This window comes from Canis lupus, chromosome 5, assembly GCF_003254725.2.
Source record: "Canis lupus dingo isolate Sandy chromosome 5, ASM325472v2, whole genome shotgun sequence".
In the NCBI taxonomy this organism is placed as follows: Eukaryota; Metazoa; Chordata; class Mammalia; order Carnivora; family Canidae; genus Canis; species Canis lupus.
This window is the reverse complement of record NC_064247.1, coordinates 10245664-10247351: the sequence shown is the minus strand read 5'-3', so window position 1 is coordinate 10247351 and position 1688 is coordinate 10245664. Positions and strand designations below refer to the sequence as shown.

The 1688-nt window shown below is 42.2% G+C and overlaps 1 protein-coding gene across 1 annotated transcript; it reads left to right on the top strand.

The window, feature by feature from the left end:
- Positions 1-1403, top strand: LOC112671504 (olfactory receptor 8G1-like). Its single transcript, XM_025465776.1, has one exon. It carries the CDS (start codon positions 38-40, stop codon positions 971-973), a length of 936 nt encoding a protein of 311 aa, XP_025321561.1. The 5' UTR covers positions 1-37; the 3' UTR covers positions 974-1403.
- Positions 1404-1688: the final 285 nt, after the last annotated feature.

Sequence of the window (1688 nt, the reverse complement as noted above, 5' to 3'; positions counted from 1 at the left end):
GTTTTCTCTCTCTCCTTCAGAAACTACTCAGTGGAAAATGGTAGCGGGAAATCACTCCACAGTGACTGAATTCATCCTCGCTGGGCTAACACAACAACCGGAACTCCAGCTGCCCCTTTTCTTCCTCTTCCTAGGAATCTATGTGGTCACGGTGGTGGGGAACCTGGGCATGATCATGCTGATAGGGCTCAGTGCTCACCTGCACACGCCCATGTATTACTTCCTCAGTAGCTTGTCCTTCATTGACCTCTGCCATTCCACTGTCATTACCCCCAAAATGCTGGAGAACTTTGTGACAGAGATGAATGTCATCTCCTACCCTGAATGCATGACTCAGCTCTATTTCTTCCTTGTTTTTGCTATTGCAGAGTGTTACATGTTAGCAGTAATGGCCTATGACCGCTATGTTGCCATCTGTAGCCCCTTGCTTTACAATGTCATCATGGCCCATCAGGCTTGTTTCTCCCTGATTTCAGGAGTGTATATTATAGCCCTGGTTTGTGCATTTGTTCATACAGGTTGCATGTTTAGGGTTCATTTCTGCAAATTTGATGTGATCAATCATTATTTCTGTGATCTTCTTTCCTTGTTAAAACTCTCCTGTTCTAATACCCATGTCAATGAGTTAGTGATTCTAATCTTTAGTACAGTTAATATCCTTGCCCCCAGCCTGACGATCCTTGCCTCCTATGTCTTCATCCTCTCCAGCATCCTCCACATCCGCTCCACTGAGGGCAGGTCCAAAGCCTTCAGCACCTGCAGTTCTCACATCTCAGCTGTTGCTGTCTTCTTTGGATCTGCTGCATTCATGTACCTGCAGCCGTCATCTGTGAGCTCCATGGACCAAGGGAAAGTATCCTCTGTGTTTTATACCATCATTGTGCCCATGCTGAACCCCCTGATCTACAGCCTGAGGAATAAGGATGTCAATGCTGCCCTGAAGAAAATCTTAGAGAGAAGAATATTCTTGTGATCAGAAATAACAGGATCTTTTACTAGCCTAAGTCATTGTCTCTTAGGTTGTATGAATTGATATGTTTAATTTTAGCCCATCTGTTAGTATACATCCTCACTGAGTGGAATTCTATTGACAGGATTTCTTACTCCCATGGCTTTTGATGCCATTGCTCTCTCTGAATTTTGCTCTCATGAGTATCTCTGAGACACAGATTAGAAGTACTAAGGGTGATCTGGATTCATGGGCCCACAAATACCATTGCCATCACCTCTTCCCCCTGTCCTTTGTACAACTGATAAACACTCAGTTCTCAACCATAGTGAAAGTATCTCTTAGCAGTGGTTAGCAATCTCCATTTTTCTGTGCAAAGACAATTAAAAATGACAGCAATATAATGATGTAATATTTAGCTTTTGTATATCTCTTGCCTAGGAAAGCTTCTTTCCCACCATATGTCATACCTAGAAAAAACCTAACCAGAACTTTAAAATATAAGCTACAGACTCACGTATGTGTTGTTGTTGTGCCCAATCCAATATTCTCCTGCTTTGACCTCTAGTATTCTAGTTTGTAATGGTCTATTTATTGTCCAAGTCCACACTAGACTGTAATCTCCATTAAGTAGATCCCTGTACCTATGGCTCACTGCCATATCTTCAAATAGCAGAATGTCTGCTACGTAGTAGGTCCTTGATAATTATTCTTGATATTCATTTTCCCTCTATAAAAC